This window comes from Somniosus microcephalus, chromosome 16, assembly GCF_052327205.1.
Source record: "Somniosus microcephalus isolate GS21.2 chromosome 16, FLI_Smic_1.0, whole genome shotgun sequence".
NCBI classification, from domain to species: Eukaryota; Metazoa; Chordata; class Chondrichthyes; order Squaliformes; family Somniosidae; genus Somniosus; species Somniosus microcephalus.
The window spans coordinates 5,437,188-5,457,937 of record NC_141002.1 but is presented as its reverse complement, the minus strand read 5'-3'; the positions used below and the strand labels follow the sequence as shown (position 1 = coordinate 5,457,937).

At 47.6% G+C, this 20,750-nt stretch overlaps 1 protein-coding gene across 1 annotated transcript in view; it reads left to right on the top strand.

The window, feature by feature from the left end:
- The window catches only part of LOC147105950 (uncharacterized), a gene marked incomplete at its 5' end in the record, with an annotated part of 367,623 nt that overhangs the window by 74,935 nt on the left and 271,938 nt on the right, over positions 1-20,750 (top strand). The window contains 3 exons of the mRNA XM_086009773.1: positions 1,388-1,816; positions 2,792-2,844; positions 10,725-10,858. Of these exons, the coding sequence (XP_085865899.1) occupies positions 1,388-1,816; positions 2,792-2,844; positions 10,725-10,858 (616 nt within the window). The remainder of the gene's footprint in view (positions 1-1,387; positions 1,817-2,791; positions 2,845-10,724; positions 10,859-20,750) is intronic.

Here is a 20,750-nt window from a genome sequence, read left to right as displayed (position 1 = left end):
TTTTTTACTGAAACCGGCTTCATCAGCCAGCACTATGGGGCTGAATTTCATGTCTTTTACTCATTTTATGGATTTGCCTACATATTTTACCCTCCACCTCCCTTTCACTATTAGGTGGTCTATAGTGTACCCCTATTTGATCCCTTCTTATCTTTTATTTCAATCTATATGGATTCTGTTTCAGTCTTAATGTTAGTTATATCGCTCTTTTCTACTGCTATTATGTTACCTCTAATTAGTACAAATACCCAAACCCCCGCTTCTTCCTTCCATATCCTTTCTAAATATATTATATCCTGCTCTATTTAACTACCAATCATGTTCTTTATGTAGTTATATTTCAGTTATCCCTACTACATCTGGTTCCTCTCTATGAATTATTGCCTCCAGTTCCCCTCTTTGTTTTGGATGTTGTACACATTGCTTAACAGGCAATTTAATTTGTTTTTATTAACTGTTCCTCTCGCTTTATTTTTAACAGTTATTTTATACTTGTGTTCTATAATTTTATCTGTTTCCTGACCATTTATGTTACCCTTATTCAGCCCTATTTATTCTTTCTGCTAGGACTCTGGTCCCGTGCAGCCTGTCTAAGCAGTATAGCTCCTTTCTGTCCCAGTACTGGTGCCAGTGTCCCATGAAATGGTATGCCTTCTTCTATATGCTATCTATACCCCAATTATCAAATCCCCAATGACTACAACCTTTCTATTCTGCTCCTCCCCCCATGGACTGCCTCCTGCTGTGCAGTGCCATGGTTAGCATTCTGGCTCTCCTCCTTGCAGCCTTCATCCTTATCCTCACAGGTAGCAAGTATATCATACTTGTTGGTCTGTGGGACCTCCTTCTAGACCTCCCATAAGTTCCCCCTACCCTGCTGACTGGCAGTCACACTCTCCCCTTCCTGCACCTGTGCTTTACTCTGAGGTGTGATTGTACTCTGCAGAAACCTATCCAGGTATTCCTCCCTATCCCTTATGTGTCGGAGTGTCTCTACCTCACACTCCAGCTCAACAACCCTGAACTGGAGTGGCTCAAGGTAGAAACAGTTCCTACAGGTGTGGTCATCCAGGACAATCACCCACATATTGCAGTCCCGACACACCGACTGTGCTGCCATTTCTAATCTTTATTTATTGTTTGCAGTAATTTATCTCTAGAACTAATAGAATCACTTGAGATCTAGATTATATTTAGTAGTTGGATTTAGTTTGATTCCAAATTCATTGGTAATTACTTACTCTGATTATTTATTTATTTACTTATTTAACTATTTATTTAAAGTTGATAGATTGGTTTACAGTTAAAATTAGAGTGTATATAATAAATTAAACACTTAGTGTAAGCTATGTGATTTCAAAAACTGTTGTTGTCTCATTCATTTCAGGAGGGGTTCTTTCAGTGTTTTTCTGGCCTAAGGATCCAGAATATAGCCTCAAAAACCAAACAGGCGAAAATGATTCAAATAAAGTCGACCAAATCTTCAAAAGCAGCAGCACAATAGCAATTCCCCAAGTGCCTTTCATTGATTATAATGATGTGAAATCTAAGATCTGCAGACGTACTCGCAGACAGAAGTGTCGAAACTGTCAAAGGTCTGATCAGAATAACAGTTTGGAAAACGAGCTGATTGACAATTGGAGTAAATTAAAAATGGTTTTTGAAATAGATAAGAATGATCTGATTGGCTGCACAGTGCGCTGCTATGATGCACTCCTGAACTGTAACCATGGCACCATCACTGAGACCCAGGACATCACTCCAGACCTTGCTGCTCACTTGTTGCAACTTTGCTTCCTGCTAGCTGCTCGATCAGGTTTGTTACTGAGTAGTAATCTCAAGTACTATTGTCAGTGTCAGCATCAAGCATCACATGGTAATTATAGCACAGTTACATAAGAACAGGAGGAGGCCATTCAGCCCCTCAAGCCTGTTCTGACACTCAATTAGATCTGTCCTGTACCTCAACTCGATTTACCCGCCTTTGTTCCATATCCCACGATACGCTTACCTAACAAAAATCGATCAATCACTGTCTTCAAATTTTCAATTGACCCAGATGGATGGGTAGAAATGCTCTTTACTTTACCTGGACCTCAGAAAAGCACCTCTTACTACGCCAGCGTAACATTTTTCATTTCACACTGTCTATCCTGCAGCCTGTCTGAGTTACGTTGCCAGTTAAGTGCTGAACTAGACGTAGTATTGTATTGTGGGCCCAGCCTCACTGAATTGAGATTTCCCCAAACTCATTTCACCTTCACTTTATTAGTCTGCGTTGGGTTTGAAACCAAGGTGAAAGGTCAGTGTCTCACCGACTAGAGCTTACAGTCTCCCTTCTTCAGACCCACCCCACAGATCGCCAGTACACTAGAAATAACAAACCTCAAGGTACTTGAACGAAAATAGAGATTGTACTTGCCCATTTCAATTACCAATGTTTATTGCAAAAGCTGAGCATTACTTACCAGTGTTTTAGTCCCAGAAATCATTTTAATTTTAGTTTTCATCTCTTTTTATCATGAATTTAAAATTTAGTCTTTATAAGTTTTTAGTTCTAATTTTAGTTTGATGATGAAAATACAATAATTTTACTCAGTGATTATCTTCATCCTGATTTTGGTTGACTAAAGGAACACTGATTAAGCCTGAAATGCTATCTCAGCAGGGCCCACAGCCAGGCCTCCAGTTAGTGTTTTTGTAAGACAAGAAACAATCTAAACTAAAAAAGAGTAAATAAAATCCAAGAACATAACAATTTGTTTCTAACAGTCTCTCATTCCTGATCTAGATGATCCAGATCGTGGTGTTGGAGCAATAATCTACAACAAGAGACAGTACATTGTAAGTGAATGCTGCATATTTCTTCTTAATTTTTTTATTCATGGGATGTGGGCATCGCTGGCAAGGCCATCCCTAATTGCCCTTGAGAAGGTGTTGGTGAGCCGCCTTCTTGAACTGCAGCAGCCCGTGTGGTGAAGGTACTCCCATAGTGCTGTTAGGTAGGGAGTTCCAGATATTTGACCCAGCGACGATGAAGGATCGGCGATATATTTCCAAGTCAGGATGGTGTGCGACTTGGAGGGGAGCTTGGAGGTGGTGGTGTTCCCATGTGCCTGCTGCCCTTGTCCTTCTAGGTGGTAGAGGTCACAGGTTTAGGAAGTGCTGGCAAAGAAGCCTTGGCGAGTTGCTGCAGTGCATCTTGTAGATGGTACACTGCAGCCACAGCACACTGGTAGTGGAGGGAGTGAATATTCACCTACTCATAACAGTACCTCTTAAAATGTAGTCCTGACACACTGCACCTTATACTGAGGTGTAAGATACAGTGAAACAATCAAACCATAACGTAACACAAGAAAACTTGGTGTCAGGGTCCTGTAGCGCCAAAATCCGACTAATGAAATACCCGAGTTAAAGCAAAGACCCAGTCAAGGGATTTGTATGGTTTATGACCCTAATCCCACTAAACTGTTGACCACCCAGTCCCCATGGTAGCTGATATTGTAAACTAGTCCCTTTTTAAATCTGCCATCATCACTCCCCTCCCTAAAAACCCACCCTTGACCCCTCTGTCCTTGTAAATTATCACTCCATCTCCAACCTTCCTGACCTCTCCAAAGTCCTTGAAGGTGTTCCAATCTCCTAAATCTGTGATTACCTTTCCCGTGACACAATGTTTGAACCTCTCCAATCAGGTTTCCGCCCCACCACAGCACTGAAACAGCCCTAATCACAGTTACAAATTACATCGTATGTGACCATGGTAAACTATCTCTCCTCATCCTTCTTGACCTGTCTACAGCCTTTGACATGGTTGACCACACCAGCCTCCTCCAACACCTCTCCTCCGTTGTCCAGCTGAGTGGGAATGCCCTTGCCTGGTTCCATTCCTATCTATCCAGTAGAAGCCAGAGATTCACCTGCAATGGCTTCTCTTCCCGTTCCCTCCTCGTTACTTCTAGAGTCCCCCAAGTATCTAGCATTTTCCGCTTCTATTTCTCATCTACATACTGCCCCTCGGCGACATCATCTGAGAACACAACTTTAGATTCCACATGTATGTCGGCAGCACTCAGCTCTACCTCATCACCACCTCTCACGACCCCATTAGTGCCTCTGATTTGTCATGCTGCTTGTCCGACATCCAGAATTGAAAGAGCCGAGATTTCCTCCAATTAAATTTTGGGAAGACCCCGCCACAATCTCCGTTCTCTCGTCACCGATTCCATCCCCCTCCCTGGCCACTGTCTCAGGCTGAACCAGACTGTTCACAATCTCGGCGTTCTATTTGACCCTGAGATGAGCTTCCGACCCCGTGTCCTCTCTATCATCAAGACCGCCTACAGCCACCTCCATAATATCGCCTGTCTCCATCCCTGCCTCAGCCAGTCTGCTGCTGAAACCCTTATCCATGTCTTTGTTATCTCTACACTTGACTCTTCCAACAACTGCAGGCCAGCCTCCTGTAAAGTCCGCGCCTCAATAATACACGGACTTCGGGAGAACAGTTTAACAGGTACTTTACTGAACAGGAGGGTAACGTCAGACTGAAATACAGAAGCCTGCTTGGGCCTTTTATACAGGGGTGGTCACTGCCGGTACTGCAGTCCAAAACCAGTTCTTCCCTTAAAGGTACATACACAACAATTCCTCCCCTTTTAGATAAACAGTACATAACATTCATTTAACAACTAAATAATAACTAATTACAATTTTCTGGGTACTATATACATCAACTGAAATAATCATTTATAAGTTCAGTCTTTGAGGAGGATTCCTGATCCTGACTGGATAGCGCCTTTCTCGAGTATCCTGTTCTTGCGGCGGAGTGGATTCTGGTTCATTGTCATTGGTTGGTTCGTCAGCTTCCAATACCACTGCTTCTGAGGTAGACGCAATCTGTACTTTGGGTTGATTACCAGGTGCACCTGCTCGTGGTATGGGTTTGGCTTGTTCCTGTGACTCTAGAATCTGGTCAGCATGGCGTCTCACGATGCTCTCTCCAACGTCCACTGTGTACATTAGTGGTCCCTGCTGTGTGCATATCATTCCTGGCTGCCATTTTTCTGTTCGGTAGTCGCAGGCCAAGACTGGTTGCCCTATCTTGAAGCTCCTGGTTGGCTTCTCATTTATGTGCTGGAATTGCTTATCCTCAACATCTCGTCTTATGTTTGGTTTGAGCAAATCCAGGCGACATCTTAGCCTTCAGTTGAAATACAGTACGGCTGGAGCTTGGTTGGTGACTGCATGTGTCGCATGTAAGCAAACAAGAAATTATCCATCTTGTGTTGTAGTGGTATGGCGTCATTATACATTGCCTTTATGGCCTTTTTAAAGGTCTGAACAAACCTCTCAGCCAATCCATTTGTGGCTGGATGATGTGGGGCAGATGTGTAATGTTTCACCCCATTATTCCTCAGAAACCTCCGGAAAACCTCAGACACAAACTGTGGCCCATTGTCGGAGCAAATCTGTTCTGGCAACCCATTCCTGGCGAAGATGGTCCTTAGGGCTGCAATAGTTTTCTCCGTGGTGGTGGAGGACATTTTAATGACCTCTGGCCATTTCGAATGGGCGTCCACAGCGATTAGAAACATTGAGTCCATAAATGGACCAGCAAAATCAATGTGTACCCGTTGCCATGGAGATGAGGGCTACTCCCATGGATGTAGCGGGGCCTGTGGTGGAGCGTTTTGGACCTTCTGGCATCCTGTGCATCTCTTGGTCATATCCTCGATTTCTTTATCGATTCCCGGCCACCACACAAATGCCCTGGCTAGGCTCTTCATTTTTACCCCTCCCAGATGACCCTCATGAAGCTCATTGAGCACTCTATCTCTCAACTTGGGTGGAATTACCACTCGGGATCCACACATCAAGATCCCCCGGCACACTGACAGCTGTTCTCTCCTTGGCGAGAATGCTGGCAACAGTGAGTCGCCATATGCTGGCCATCCCTTCACCGTCAAATCATAGACCTGAGAGAGTGTCGGGTCATTTCGGGTTTCCTTCTCTATACTTGAGTTTGTAACAGGCAAACATTCGACTATGGTCGCATGGAATATCTCAACAGGGTCCACTGCAGGTGCTTCTTCTACCGAACGCAACGGTAGGTGCGATAGCCCATCAGCATTTCCATGCTGTTTCGTACCCTTGTACTCTATGTCGTACTGATGTGCCCCTAGAAAAAGTGACCATCTTTGCAGCCGTTGCGCCGTCATCACCGGAACGCCCTTCTTTGGGTTAAAAATGGAGACCAGGGGCTAATGATCAGTCAGTAGGGTGAATTTTTGCCCGTGCAGATAGTGATTGAACTTCTTCACCCCCCACACCAGGCTGAGGGCCTCCCTGTCAATCTGGGCGTAATTACGCTCGGCTGAGGTTAGCGAGCGCGACGCAAAGGCTATTGGCCTCTCTGAACCGTCAAGGAATTTGTGTGACAGCACCGCTCCAATGCTGTAGGGTGACGCATCACATGCCAACCAAATCGGTAGTGTTGGGTTGTAGTGGGCCAATACTTCTTTTGAAGTGATTAGGCATTTACATTCCTGAAAGGCACGCTTACACTCATCACTCCATTTCCATGTTACTCCAGTTTGCAGCAGGGCGTTCAGTGGGTGCAGAATTGTAGATAAATTCGGCAAGAACTTATGGTAGTAGTTCACCAACCCGAGGAACGACCTCAGTTGCGACACATTTTCCGGTGCTGGAGCCTTGACTACAGCCTCAATCTTGTCCGGCGACTTATGCAACCCTTCCACATCAATCATGTGACCACAATACGAGATTTGTCTCCTGAAGAACTCGCATTTGGGGCAGTTGGCTCTTAGCCCATATTCCTGTAATCTCGTGAGCACCTGCTCCAGGTTGGCAAGGTGTTCACTGTCATTTTCGCCCGTAACCAGGATGTCGTCCAAATAACACTGGGTCCCCGGGATCCCTTGCAGGACTTGTTCCATCGCGCTCTGCCAAATAGCCGGGGCTGATGCTACCCCGAATACCAGTCGATTGTACTGGTAAAGGCCTTTGTGAGTGTTTATCGTAAGGTATTTCCTAGACGCTTCTTCCACCTCCATTTGTAGATACGCTTGGGCCAGAACAATCTTTGTAAAACGTTTCCCTCCAGATAGTGAGGCAAAAATATCTTCTATCCGCGGAAGTGGATATTGTACTGTGTGCAGGACTGGGTTCACAGTCACCTTGAAGTCCCCACAGATGCGAACCTTCTTCGGCTCATCAGGCGTGCTGCTCAATGCTTTCTTCATTACAGGAATGATTGGTGTGGCCCACTCGCTCCAGTCCACCTTGGACAGCACAACCAAACGCTCCAGACTCTCCAGTTCAGCTTCAACGGCTGGGCGGATCGCGCATGGCACCGGTCTGGCCTTAAAAAATTTTGGGTTTGCGTTATCTTCAATCTTTATGGTTGCCTTTACTCCTTTTAGAGTCCCAAGTCCTTGTTGGAACACCTCTTCCACGTCAGATAGAATTTGTGACAGACGTCCAGGTGCGACGTCATCATCCTTTGTGTCAGTCACAGTTAGCGCCTGAATGGAATGCCAATCCAATTGTATTTTTCGGATCCATTCACGTCCCAATAATGGTGGTCCTCCATCTCGTAGTATATACATATATAGTTTCTGTGTTTCCTTGCCGTTATATTTAACTGGCACCCTTATTTTTCCTCTGGGGTAGACCTTTTGCCCCGTGTATGTCTTCAATACAATGGACGTGTCCTTTAAGGGTATGTGTGAGAATAGCCGCTCATAGTCTCGTCGATTCATGACAGTTAGGGCTGATCCTGTGTCCAATTCCATCTTTACTGGGGACCCTGCTATCATGAGGGTGACCCAAATGGTTCGGTGATCCTCCTTTGCGATCACGTTGTGTAACTTTAGACAACTTAGTCTCCTGCTCCCGGAGTCCTTATCACTCTTCTGATCTTCCAAACTACTGTCTGTCAGTTTCTTTACTTTCTTGTACTGTTCCTTAGTAGTTCTTGTCGTGTTGGTTTTCTTTCCCAACCTGCAGACTCTTGCTATGTGTCCCATTTTCCCACATTGCCTGCATACTTTGTCCTTAAGCCAGCAGTCCTTCTGGTCATGGGTTGTTCTGCCGCAGCGATAGCACTTTTCTGCTCCATACGCCATTTCGTTAGCGCTATATTCTTGTGGTTTCTGTTGTATTTCCGCAGCTCCCCGTGCTGCTGCTTCGTAGGATACTGCCACGCTGAAAGCCTGTTCTAGCGTCAGGTCCTTTTCCGAAAGTAGTCGTTTCTGGGTTCCTTCACTCTGGAGCCCGCAGACAAACTTATCCCGTAAGGTGTCTGCCAGTCCTGCTCCGAACTGACAGTGCTTCGATAACTTGCATAGTTCCGTAAGATAGTCAGCATTGCTCTCATCTTTGTGTTGGTTTCTTTTATGGAACTTGAATCTTTCTGCTATCAGCAGCAGTGCAGGGTTTAGGTGTTCCTGTAAGATATTAACAAGCTCCTCAAAACTTTTCTCCATTGGTTTAGCTGGGGTAATTAAATTCCGCAATAGGCCGTACGTACTCGCGCCCATCAAATTCAATAATACCGACGCCCTCTTTCCATCGGCCACCTCATTTGCCTTGCAGTACACTTCAATTCTTTCCACATACGTGGTCCAGTCTTCTACCTCGTTGTCGAAAGCAGTGATACTGCCACTCTTCGGCATCTTGAGTGATTTAAAATGACGCCTCCCGCGCTTTTTCTTCTTCTCCAATGGAATAAAATGGCGCCTCCCGTGCTTTTCCTTCTTCCCCAACAGGATAAAATGGCGCCTCCCGCGCTTTTCCTTCTTCCCCTTGCTGCCACACTGCTCCTAGCGTTCTACAGGGTAATGGCAGTGACCCGTGGCTTCGGCGCATCTCACTTTCCTTCCCCCCGTTTATTTTCTCTCCGCTGCCCGGTTCTTGAGAACCGACCGCGCCCTGTGCGCTCCACCCTCTCTCTCTCTTTTGTTTTCTTTTCCCGGCAACGCTGCGCAGCCCGTTTTGTAGAGCCGCTCGATCGAGCTTGAGCCCGCCGCAGTCTGGAAGGGCCAGCGCACTACCTGCTACCAGCACGATTTGCTGGAACACCTTAACTGGGGAGCCAAGCTCAGCTCTCCACAGCCTCTCCCGCAATTCTCCGAACACCGATGAATCCTTTGGGCTGTTGCCCGCGGTCGACGCCCGTTGCTCAGACTACGACCTCCAAGAAACCTCCTCTCAGGGTGAGATCCCCGTGAGATGATGCCCCACTGCAGGTGAGTTCGAACTTACTCGTCGCCACTGTAAAGTCCGCGCCTCAATAATACACGGACTTCGGGAGAACAGTTTAACAGGTACTTTACTGAACAGGAGGGTAACGTCAGACTGAAATACAGAAGCCTGCTAGGGCCTTTTATACAGGGGTGGTCACTGCCGGTACTGCAGTCTAAAACCAGTTCTTCCCTTAAAGGTACATACACAACACCCCCCATCTTCCACCTTCCATAAACTTAAGCTCATCCAAAACTTTGCTGGCCATATCCCAACCGCACCAAGTCCCGTTCCCCCATCACCCCTGTGCTTGCTAACCTAAATTGGCTTCTGGTTGAACAACGCCTTGATTTTAAAATTCTCATCCTTGTTTTCAAATCCTTCTATGGCCTTGCCCCTCTCTATCTCTGTGACCTCCTCCAGCCGTAAAACACTCAATGATATCTGCGCTCCTCCAGTTCTGGCCTCTTGTGCATCCCTGATTTTAATCACTCTACCATTGGCGGCCGTGCCTTCAGCTGCCTAGGCTCTGTGCTCTGGAATTCCCTCTCTACTCCTCTCCGCCTCTCTATCTCTCTTTCCTCCTTTAAGATGCGCCTTAAAACCTGTCTCTTTGACCAAGCTTTTGGTCATCTGTCCTAATATCTCCTTATGTGGCTCGGTGTCAAATTTTGTTTGATAATCGCTCCTGTGAAGCGTCTTGGGGCGTTTTACTACGTTAAAGGCACTATATAAATGCAAATTGTTGGTGCTGTTGTTTGTTGCCTCTGGGCTCGACTATTCCAACACACTCCTGGCTGGCGTCCCATCCTCCACCCTCAGTATACTTCAGCGTATCCAAAACTGGGCAGGGAATCAGCATCTCTGACGCCAATTATAGGCAACCAGGACCTCTTAAAGGGGAGGTACACTCTAGTTAGAGATACGAGGGAACACTTGTGAAGAGAGAAATGTCTGAAAGACTTGTACAGTTTTCTGGGTACATTAATGGAGCAAGGGGTTGGGGAGAAGTATGAGCGAGGGGTGGGAAGGAAGCTGCTGAAGACTGCAGGCCAGATTTTCCACATAACCCCTAGCCCAAATGCAGCCTGCAGCTGTTGGTGGCTTCATCTCCACTACACCAAGCTATATTTCCCACCACCTCCGACCTCCGACCTAATAGGAAGGAAGAAAAGAAGAGACAGAGAGAGAATCAAAAAACAGGAGGAGAGATAGAGAGAGCAACATGAAGACAACAGAGACAGGTAAGAGAGTGACAATATTCTCTGCCTTACAGTATGCAACTTCATAGGAGATTGCCTAGTATACCAGAAAGACAGGAACCTCCTCTGCCAGGACAGTATATTTACTGGTAGCCTTTAAATGCAGTGGGTTGGATTCAGTTGCTGTCAAATGTCAGTGCCATATGTGCTTGTAGCAGTTTATTTTTAAAATGATCTGTTCTTTTTCTGCAGGTTGGGGCTGGCTACAATGGCTATATTAAGAAAGCAACATATGGAAACTTCCCTCGCTGTGGAAGAAATAGTAAACGTACGACCGGCAAAGCCAGTTCGATGGTCCATGCAGAAGTGAATGCTCTTCTGTTAAGGTAGAGTCTCTGCTGTCCGTGCATTAAGTGTAACACCCATGAAAACTATTAATACGAGGATGCCTGATGGCTCAGTTGGTGAAGGTCCTGTGTGGGCCTCAGCCTGACAGACCAGGACCGTCATGGTTTGAGCCCCAGTGTGTGCGGAGGTAACTGAGTTCAGATAGTGTAACTGAAGAGACACAACCATTGGCCTCAATGTCCCTGGGCAAGAAGAGAGAAAACGTAGTTAGAATTTGTGCGACTGATCGCTGTCTTGTTGGAAAGGGCACGCGAGTCAGTGTGGATGTCAAGTGAAGGCTGGGCTGCCTCCCCATCTATAATAGAATAGCCCACTGAAACTTGCTGTGTAGACTTGCACTTTGCACACGAAGGAATTGGTTGACTTGCAGGAAGCCACCCAGCACCAGTGGACTTGCACCCACTGTAAGGAGTTAAATTCTTGGGGAGAAGTGTAAGAAACTTGATAAAATAAATCAAATTATTGTCTGCTCCACAAGATAGAAATGGCCAGAAATACTGCGCAGACCCAGGCAGGTAGCAGCCTTCCCATCCCATGCATAGAATGCCTCACATCTCTTACAGACCAACACAGGTAGAGTCCCTCACATCTCATACAGACCCACACCGGTAGACTCCCTCACATCTCAAACAGACCCACACAGGTAGAGTCCCTCACATCCCACACAGACCCACACAGGTAGAGTCCCTCAAATCTCATACAGACCCACACAGGTAGAGGACCTCACATCTCACACAGACCCACACAGGTAGAGTCCCTCACATCTCATACAGACTCACACAGGTAGAGTCCCTCACATCGCACACAGACCCACACAGGTAGAGTCCCTCACATCTCATACAGACTCACACAGGTAGAGTCCCTCACATCGCACACAGACCCACACAGGTAGAGTCCCTCACATCTCATACAGACTCACACAGGTAGACTCCCTCACATCTCATACAGACTCACACAGGTAGATTCCATCACATCTCATACAGATTCACACAGGTAGAGTCCCTCACATCTCATGCAGACCCACAAAGATAGGGTCCCTCACATCTCATACAGACCAACACAGGTAGAGTCCCTCACATCTCATACAGACTCACACAGGTAGAGTCCCTCACAGCCCATACAGACCCACACAGGTAGAGTCCCTTACATCTCATACAGACCCACACAGGTAGAGTCCCTCACCTCTCATACAGACCCACACAGGTAGAGTCCCTCACATCTCATAGAGACCCACACAGGTAGAGTCCCTCACATCTCATACAGACCCACACAGGTAGAGTCCCTCACATCTCATACAGACCCACACAGGTAGAGTCCCTCACATCACATACAGACCCACACAGGTAGAGTCCCTCACATCTCATACAGATCCACACAGGTAGAGTCCCTCACATCTCATACTGACCCACACAGGTAGAGTCACAGAAATCAAAGAAACCCCACAGTGCAGATAGAGGCCATTTCGGCCCATCGAGCCTGCACCGACACATATCCCACCTGATCCCCGTAACCCCACGTATTTAATCCCCCTAACACTAAGGGTCAATTTATCATACCAATCAACCTAACCCGCACATCTTCGGAATGTGGGAGGAAACCGGAGCACCCGGAGGAAACCCACGCAAACACGGGGAGAATGTGCAAACTCCACACAGACAGTCACCCGACACCGGATTCGAACCCGGGTCCCTGGCGCTGTGAGGCAACAGTGCTAGCCACTATGCCACCATGCCACAGGTAGAGACCCTCACATCTCATAAAGACCCACACAGGTAGAGTCCCTCACATCTAATACAGACCTACACAGGTCGAGTCCCTCACATCTCATACAGACCCACACAGGTAGAGTCCCTCACATCTCATACAGACCCACACAGGTAGGTTCCCTCACATCTCATACAGACCCACACAGGTAGAGTCCCTCACATCTCATACAGATGCACACAGGTAGAGTCCCTCACATCTCTTACAGACCCACACAGGTAGAGTCCCTCACATCTCATACAGACCCACACAGGTACAGTCCCTCACATCTCATACAGACCCACACAGGTAGAGTCCCTCACATCTCATACAGACACACACAGGTAGAGTCACTCACATCTCATACAGACCCACAAAGGTAGAGTCCCTCACCTCTCATACAGATGCACACATTTAGAGTCCCTCACATCTCATACACACCCACACAGGTAGAGTCACTCACATCTCATACAGACCCACACAGGTAGAGTCACTCATATCTCATACAGACCCACACAGGTAGAGTCACTCACATCTCATACAGATCCACATAGGTAGAGACCCTCACCTCTCATACAGATGCACACATTTAGAGTCCCTCACATCTCATACACACCCACACAGGTAGAGTCACTCACATCTCATACAGACCCACACAGATAGAGTCCCTCATATCTCATACAGACTCACACAGGTAGAGTCCCTCACATCTCATACAGACCCACAAAGGTAGAGTCCCTCACATCAGATACAGAACGACACAGGTAGAGTCCCTCACATCTCATACAGACTCACACAGGTTGAGTCCCTCACATCTCATACAGACCCACACAGGTAGAGTCCCTCACATCTCATACAGACTCACACAGGTAGAGTCTATCACATCTGATACAGACACACACGGGTAGAGTCCCGCACATCTCATACAGACCCACACAGGTAGAGTTCCTCACCTCTCATACAGACCCACACAGGTAGAGTCCCTCACATCTCATACAGACCTACACAGGTAGAGTCACTCACATCTCATACAGACCCACACAGATAGAGTCCCTCACATCTCATACAGACTCACACTGGTAGAGTCCCTCACATCTCATACAGACACACACAGGTAGAGTCCATCACATCTCATACAGACCCACACAGGTAGAGTCCCTCACATCTCATACAGACTCACACAGGTAGAGTCTCTCACATCTGATACAGACTCACACAGGTAGAGTCCCTCACATCTCATACAGACCCACACAGATAGAGTCCCTCACATCTCATACAGACCCACACAGGTAGAGTCTCTCACCTCTCATACAGACGCACACATTTAGAGTCCCTCACATCTCATACACACCCACACAGGTAGAGTCACTCACGTCCCATACAGACCCACACAGATAGAATCCCTCACATCTCATACAGACTCACACAGGTAGAGTCCCTCACATCTCATACAGACCCACAAAGGTAGAGTCCCTCACATCAGATACAGACCGACACAGGTAGAGTCCCTCACATCTCATACAGACTCACAGTGGTAGAGTCCCTCACATCTCATACAGACTCACACAGGTAGAGTCCCTCACATCTCATACAGATCCACACAGGTAGAGTCCCTCACATCTCATACACACTCACACAGGTAGAGTCTATCACATCTGATACAGAGCCACACAGGTAGAGTCCCTCACATCTCATACAGACTCACACAGGTAGAGTCTCTCACATCTGATACAGACCCACACGGGTAGATTCCCTCACATCTCAAACAGACCCACACAGATAGAGTCCCTCACATCTCACACAGACTCACACTGGTAGAGTCCCTCACATCTCATACAGACCCACACAGGGAGCACGGTGGCATAGTGGTTAGCACTGTTGCCTCACAGCGCCAGGGACCCGGGTTCGAATCCGGCCTCGGGCGACTGTCTGTGTGGAGTTTGCACATTCTCCCCGTGTTTGCGTGGGTTTCCTCCGGGTGCTCCGGTTTCCTCCCACAGTCCAAAGATGTGCAGGTTAGGTTGATTGGCTATGATAAATTGACCCTTAGTGTTAGGGGGATTAAATACGTGGGGATAGGGTGGGATATGTGTTGGTGTAGGGGTTATGGGGATCGGGTGGGATATGTCGGTGCAGGCTCGATGGGCCGAAATGGCCTCTATCTGCACTGTGGTGTTTCTGTGTTTCTGTTTCTGTGAGTCCCTCACATCTCATACAGACTCACACAGGTAGAGTCCCTCACATTCCATACAGTCCCACACAGGTAGAGTCCCTCACATCTCATACAGACTCACACAGGTAGAGTCCCTCACATCTCATACAGACCCACACAGGTCGAGTCCCTCACATCTCATACAGACCCTGAAAAGTGCGAGGTGATGCATTTTGGATGGACAAATAAGGCAAGGGAATACACAATGAGTGGTAGGACCCTAGGAAGTACAGAGGGTCAGAGGGACCTTGGTGTACATGTACATAGATCCCTGAAGGCAGCGGAACAGGTAGATAAGGTGGTTAAAAAGGCATATGGGATACTTGCCTTCATTAGCCGAGGCATAGAATATAAGAGCAGGGAGGTTATGATGGAGCTGTACAAAACGCTGGTGAGGCCACAGCTGGAGTACTGTGTGCAGTTCTGGTCACCTCACTATAGGAAGGGTGTGATTGCTTTGGAGAGGGTGCAGAGAAGATTCACCAGGATGTTACCTGGGATGGAGCGCCTCAGCTATGAAGAAGGACTAAACAGGCTGGGGTTGTTTTCCTTGGAGCAAAGAAGGCTGAGGGGGGACCTGATTGAGGTGTACAAAATGATGAGGGGCATAGATAGGGTAGACAAAGAGGAACTTTTCCCCTTAGGGGGGTCAATAACAAGGGGGCATAGATTCAGGGTAAGGGGCAGGAGATTTAGAGGGGATTTGAGGAGGAACTTTATCACCCAGAGGGTGGTTGGAATGTGGAACTCAATGCCTAAAAGGGTGGTAGAGGCAGGAACCCTCACAACATTCAAGAAGCATTTGGATGAGCACTTGAAATGCCATTGCATACAAGGCTATGGACCAAATGCTGGAAAATGGGATTAGACTGGACAGGGATGGATGGGCGGCGCAGACACGATGGGCCGAAGGGCCTCTTTCTGTGCTGTAAAACTCTATGACTCTAAGAGACCCACACCGGTCGAATCCCTCACATCTCATACAGACCCACACAGATAGAGTCCCTCACATCTCATACAGACCCACACAGGTAGAGTCCCTCACCTCTCATACAGACGCACACATTTAGAGTCCCTCACATCTCATACAGACCCACACAGGTAGAGTCCCTCACATCTCATACACACTCACACAGGTAGAGTCAATCACATCTGATACAGAGCCACACAGGTAGAGTCCCGCACATCTCAAACAGACCCACACAGGTAGAGTTCCTCACCTCTCATACAGACCCACACAGGTAGAGTCCCTCACATCTCATACAGACCTACACAGGTAGAGTCCCTCACATCTCATACAGACTCACACTGGTAGAGTCCCTCACATCTCATACAGACACACACAGGTAGAGCCCCTCACATCTCATACAGACCCACACAGATAGAGTCTCTCACATCTCATACAGACTCACACTGGTAGAGTCCCTCACATCTCATCTCATACAGACACACACAGGTAGAGTCCCTCACATCTCATACAGACCCACACAGGCAGAGTCCCTCACATCTCATACAGACCCACACAGGTAGAGTCCCTCACATCACATACAGACCCACACAGGTAGAGTCCCTCACATCTCATACAGATCCACACAGGTAGAGTCCCTCACATCTCATACTGACCCACACAGGAAGAGTCACAGAAATCACAGAAACCCCACAGTGCAGATAGAGGCCATTTCGGCCCATCGAGCCTGCACCGACACATATCCCACCTGATCCCCGTAACCCCACGTATTTAATCCCCCTAACACTAAGAGTCAATTTATCATAGCCAATCAACCTAACCCGCACATCTTCGGAATGTGGGAGGAAACCGGAGCACCCGGAGGAAAACCACGCAAACACGGGGAGAATGTGCAAACTCCACACAGACAGTCACCCGAGACCGGATTCGAACCCGGGTCCCTGGCGCTGTGAGGCAACAGTGCTAACCACTATGCCACCGTGCCACAGGTAGAGTCCCTCACATCTCATACAGACACACACAGGTAGAGTCCCTCACACCTCATACAGACTCACACAGGTAGAGTCCCTCACTTATCATACAGACCCACACAGGTCGAGTCCCTCACATCTCATACAGACCCACACAGGTAGAGACCCTCACATCTCATACAGACCCACACAGGTAGAGTCCCTCACATCTAATACAGACCTACACAGGTCGAGTCCCTCACATCTCATACAGACCCACACAGGTAGAGTCCCTCACATCTCATACAGACCCACACAGGTAGATTCCCTCACATCTCATACAGACCCACAGAGGTAGAGTCCCTCACATCTCATACAGATGCATACAGGTAGAGTCCCTCACATCTCTTACAGACCCACACAGGTAGAGTCCCTCACACCTCATACAGACACACACAGGTAGAGTCACTCACATCTCATACAGACCCACAACGGTAGAGTCCCTCACCTCTCATACAGACGCACACATTTAGAGTCCCTCACATCTCATACACACCCACACAGGTAGAGTCACTCACATCTCATACAGACCCACACAGGTAGAGTCCCTTACTTCTCATACAGACCCACACAGTTAGAGTCCCTCATATCTCATACAGACCCACACAGGTAGAGTCACTCACATCTCATACAGATCCACATAGGTAGAGTCCCTCACCTCTCATACAGATGCACACATTTAGAGTCCCTCACATCTCATACACACCCACACAGGTAGAGTCACTCATATCTCATACAGACCCACACAGATAGAGTCCCTCACATCTCATACAGACCCACACAGGTAGAGTCCCTCACATCTCATACAGACCCACACAGGTAGAGTCCCTCAAATCTCATACAGACTCACACAGGTAGATTCCCTCACATCTCATACAGACCCACACAGGTAGAGACCCTCACATATAATACAGACTCACACAGGTATAGTCTCTCACATCTCATACAGACCCACACAGGTAGAATCGCTCACATCTCATACAGACTCACACAGCCAGAGTCACATCTCATACAGACCCACACAGTTAGAGTCCCTCACATCTCATACAGACCCACACAGGTAGATTCCCTCACATCTCATACAGACCCACACAGGTAGAGTCCCTCACATCTCAGACAGACCCTCACAGGTAGAGTCCCTCACATCTCATACAGACTCACACAGGTAGAGTCCCTCACATCTCATACAGACCCACACAGGTAGAGTCTCTCACATCTCATACAGACCCACACAAGTAGAGTCCCTCACATCTCATACAGACTCACACAGGTAGAGTCTCTCACATCTCATACAGACACACACAGGTAGAGTCCCTCATATCGCATACAGACCCACACAGGTAGAGTCCCTCACATCTCATACAGACGCACACAGGTAGAGTCCCTCACACCTCATACAGACCCACACAGGTAGTGTCCCTCACATCTCATACAGTCTCACACAGGTAGAGTCTCTCACATCTCATACAGACCCACACAGGTAGAGTCCCTCACATCTCATACAGAGGCACACAGGTGGAGTCCCTCACATCTCATACAGACCCACACAGGTAGTGTCCCACACATCTCATACAGACTCACACAGGTAGAGTACCTCACATCTCATACAGACTCACACAGGTGGAATCCCTCACATCTCATGCAGATCCACACAGGTAGAGTCCCTCACATCTCATACAGACCACACAGGTAGAGTCCCTCACATCTCATACAGACCACACAGGTAGAGTCCCTCACATCTCATACAGACCCACACAGGTAGAGTCCCTCACATCTCATACAGACTCACACAGGTAGAGTCCCTCACATCTCATACAGACTCACAGAGGTAGAGTCCCTCACATCTTATACAGACTCACACAGGTAGAGTCCCTCACATCTCATACAGACTCACACTTGTAGAGTCCCTCACATCTCATACAGAATCACACAGGTGAAGTCCCTCACATGTCATACAGACCCAGACAGGTAGAGTCCCTTACTTCTCATACAGACCCACACAGGTGGAGTCCCTCACATCTCATACAGACCCACACAGGTAGAGTCCCTCACATCTCTTACAGACCCACACAGGTAGAGTCCCTCACATCTCCCACATCAAAGCAGTGGGAGACTTTCAGAAGGGAAATAGAGAGAGTACAATGCCAACATGTTCCTGTAAAGGTCAAGGGTGAGACCAACAAGCATAGGGAACCTTGGATGACAAGGGATATACAAAACTGCATTAGAAATAAAAGGGGGGCTTTTGGCAGTTACAAAAGACTAAGGACGGAAGAAGCCCTAGAGGAGTATAAGACGTGCAGGGGCATACTTAAAAAAGAAATTAGGAGGGCGAGGAGGGGCCATGAAATAACACTGGCGAGCAAAATAAAGGAAAATCCTAAGATGTTTTATAAGTATATTGAGGGCAAGAGGATAACCGGGGAAAGGGTAGGGCCCATTAGGGACCAAAGTGGCAATCTGTGTGTAGAGCCAGATGATGTAGGCGGGGTTTTAAATGAATTTTTTGCATCTGTGTTCACTATGGAGAAAGACGATGCAGACATAGAAATCGGGCAAGGGGACTGTGACATACTTGAACATATTAGCATCGAGAGGGAGGAGGTGCTAGCAGCACGCCAAATAGTGGATAAATCCCAAGGCCCGGACGAGATGTATCCCAGGCTGCTGTGGGAGGCAAAGGAGGAGATTGCAGGGGCTCTGACACAAATTTTCAGAACCTCTCTGGCCACAGGGGATGTACCAGAGGACTGGAGAACAGCTAATGTAGTACCATTATACAAGAAGGGTAGCAGGGATAAACCAGGGAAATACAGGCCAGTGAGCCTAACATCTGTGGTAGGGAAATTATTGGAAAAAATTCTGAGGGACAAAATTAGTCTCCACTTGGAGAGGCAAGGATTAATCGGGGATAGTCAACATGGCTTTGTCAAGGGTAAATCATGTCTGACAAATCTGATTGAATTTTTCGAGGGGGTGGCGAGGGGGGTGGATGAGGGAAATGCTGTGGATGTGGTTTACATGGACTTCAGTAAAGCTTTTGACAAAGTCCCGCATAGGAGACTGGTCAAGAAGGTAAGAGCCCATGGGATCCAGGGTGCCTTGGCGCGTTGGATCCTAAACTGGCTGAGTGGCAGGAGGCAGAGGGTGATGGTCGAAGGTTGCTTTTGTGACTGGAAGCCTGTGTCCAGTGGGGTACCTCAGGGATCGGTGCTGGGTCCCTTGTTGTTTGTGATCTACATAAATGATTTGGATGAGAATGTGAAAGGTATGATCAGTAAGTTCGCAGATGACACGAAAATTGGTGGGGTGGTAAATTGCGAGGAGGAAAGCCTCAGACTACAGGATGATATAAACGGGTTGGTGAGATGGGCGGAAAAGTGGCAAATGGAATTTAACCCTGAAAAGTGCGAGGTGATGCATTTTGGACGGACAAATAAGGCAAGGGAATACACAATGAGTGGTAGGACCCTAGGAAGTACAGAGGGTCAGAGGGACCTTGGTGTACATGTACATAGACCCCTGAAGGCAGCGGAACAGGTAGATAAGGTGGTTAAAAAGGCATATGGGATACCTGCCTTCATTAGCCGAGGCATAGAATATAAGAGCAGGGAGGTTTTGATGGAGCTGTACAAAACGCTGGTGAAGCCACAGCTGGAGTACTGTGTGCAGTTCTGGTCGACTCACTGTAGGAAGGATGTGATTGCCTTGGAGAGGGTGCAGAGAAGATTCACCAGGATGTTACCTGGGATGGAGCGCCTCAGCTATGAAGAAAGACTAAACAGGCTGGGGTTGTTTTCCTTGGAGCAAAGAAGGCTGAGGGGGGACCTGATTGAGGTGTACAAAATGATGAGGGGCATAGATAGGGTAGACAAAGAGGAACTTTTCCCCTTAGTAGGGGGGTCAATAACAAGGGGGCATAGATTCAGGGTAAGGGG